The 1,811-nt window shown below is 42.6% G+C and overlaps 1 protein-coding gene across 2 annotated transcripts in view; it reads left to right on the top strand.

Moving 5' to 3' along the window:
- Window positions 1–1,225, top strand: part of DET1 (de-etiolated homolog 1 (Arabidopsis)) — a 42,562-nt gene extending 41,337 nt beyond the window's left edge. The window contains exon 5 of one of the 2 annotated variants that reach the window (XM_012643701.1): window positions 565–1,225. In XM_012643701.1, coding sequence (XP_012499155.1) covers window positions 565–754 — 190 coding nt within the window. In that variant the 3' untranslated portion in view covers window positions 755–1,225. The remainder of the gene's footprint in view (window positions 1–564) is intronic. The other variant, XM_012643698.1, reaches the window with a different exon arrangement.
- Window positions 1,226–1,811: the final 586 nt, after the last annotated feature.

Here is a 1,811-nt window from a genome sequence, read left to right as displayed (position 1 = left end):
AAATACACACCAGATTCCAAAGATTTAGTACAAAAAAAAAAAAGAATGTGAAATATCAAATATCTCACTAATATTTTTATATTGATTTTAAGTTGAAATGACTATTTTGGCTATATTGGAGTAAATACAATATTAAAATTAATTTTACCTTTTTACTTTTTTTAATGTGGCTGCCTAAAAATTTAAAATTACACATGGGGCTTACATTTCATTTCTAGCCCCAGCCTAGACAATCTTGAGGCAGGGACTTCTGGAAGTCGGGGGAGTGTAATTAAGGTTGTACTAAGGGTCATCTCGGGAAAGAAATGACCAGTGACTCAGTACAACATCGTAAAATTCATTATCACTCTGCCCCTAAAATGAGCTGATCAGACCAAGGTGATTTTATATAATAGTTCGGATAACCTGGGGTTGATGTAAGAGATTTCATTAGTAAGGTGAAATACTGAGTTGCAACGTTTCCCTGTTGTCTGGATTTCAATTTGGTGGTGAATATCAATACTCTCTCTTTCTCTCTGTTTCTTTCTGTCTCTCTCTCTCTCTCTCTCCCCTTGTTCTCTTTAGGTTCTATGCCCGGGACTCTGGCCTGCTCAAGTTTGAGATCCAGGCAGGTTTACTGGGCCGCCCCATCAACCACACAGTCCGACGCCTTGTTGCCTTCACCTTTCACCCTTTTGAGCCTTTTGCTATTTCTGTGCAGAGGACTAATGCTGAGTATGTTGTCAACTTCCATATGCGACACTGCTGCACATAGGTGCCTCACAAAGCCAGGTTATCTGGTTTTCTAAGACTTTGCCCCCTTCTTATCTCAGTGGACTCTAAAGCAAAAGCTTCTGACTGCCAGCTTTGTTGGTTCCAGCCTGGTATACCTCAGATGGGGGAGAGCCAGAGAAAGGAGCAAGCTTGGCTCAACCTAATGGAATTTTTTTATTGTATACAATATTACTACTGATCAAGTCAAAGTCCTTTTGCCTTTTCCCTGTGGGAATGCCCAGCATTAATTAAGCCCATTTCATTTTTGCTTTACTTTGCATTTTATTGCTGTGAAGATGAAATCATTACACCTTTGCCCCCTTCTTGTCACTTCCTTGGCATTATGATTTGCAGCCTGAAGCAGGTAAATCTTGTTTACTCCTGCGAACTATATGCATCTTTTCCACTTAGCCAATAAGCAGGGCTATCTTTATAAGAAAAAAAATAAAGCCTTGGTATTTTCTTACTTAAATATATTCTGTTTGATGACTACCTTGTGTTTGTATCACACCCAATGCTTTGCAAGTCTTTGGGTTCCAGGAAGGACAGTGAAAGAGACGACAGGCCGTGGATACAGCAGCTGCTCCTGGGAGAACTAAGTGGTGAGTGCTGGCAGGGAAGACAGTCATCTGCCAGGATTGTTTCCTTCCCTAGGGTTTTCTCCTGGTAATTGTCGCAGCTGGGGGAACTGGGTGTAATTGCACATCCTCATGTGGAAGCATGCTTCCATCTGTACTGTCTGTGTCATGCAGGTGGAGGAGGGAGCAGCTCTCGTTGGCCATAGCAGAAACAAACACTGTGTAGCACGTACTATAATTTGGGTAGTGGGAGCTGGCAAGCTGCAGGTGTCCCTACAGAGACTAGGCTGTTCCTGGACGGCCGAGCCATCACAGCAACCCCACAAACACCTGCCAGCCCCAGCCGCATCCTTCTGTCACATTCTCAACTCTTGCCAGACTGTTTATGTTTCATCTGCATAATGTATCCACCAGAAATATAGTAGGCTTGTTTAGTAGTATCTGACTTCGAAGGTAGCTTTGAAATGTTCCTGAGCAGGC

The sequence above is a fragment of the Propithecus coquereli genome, unplaced genomic scaffold (assembly GCF_000956105.1).
Source record: "Propithecus coquereli isolate 6110/MARCELLA unplaced genomic scaffold, Pcoq_1.0 Scaffold20, whole genome shotgun sequence".
In the NCBI taxonomy this organism is placed as follows: Eukaryota; Metazoa; Chordata; class Mammalia; order Primates; family Indriidae; genus Propithecus; species Propithecus coquereli.
This window is presented reverse-complemented; position numbering and strand designations above follow the sequence as displayed.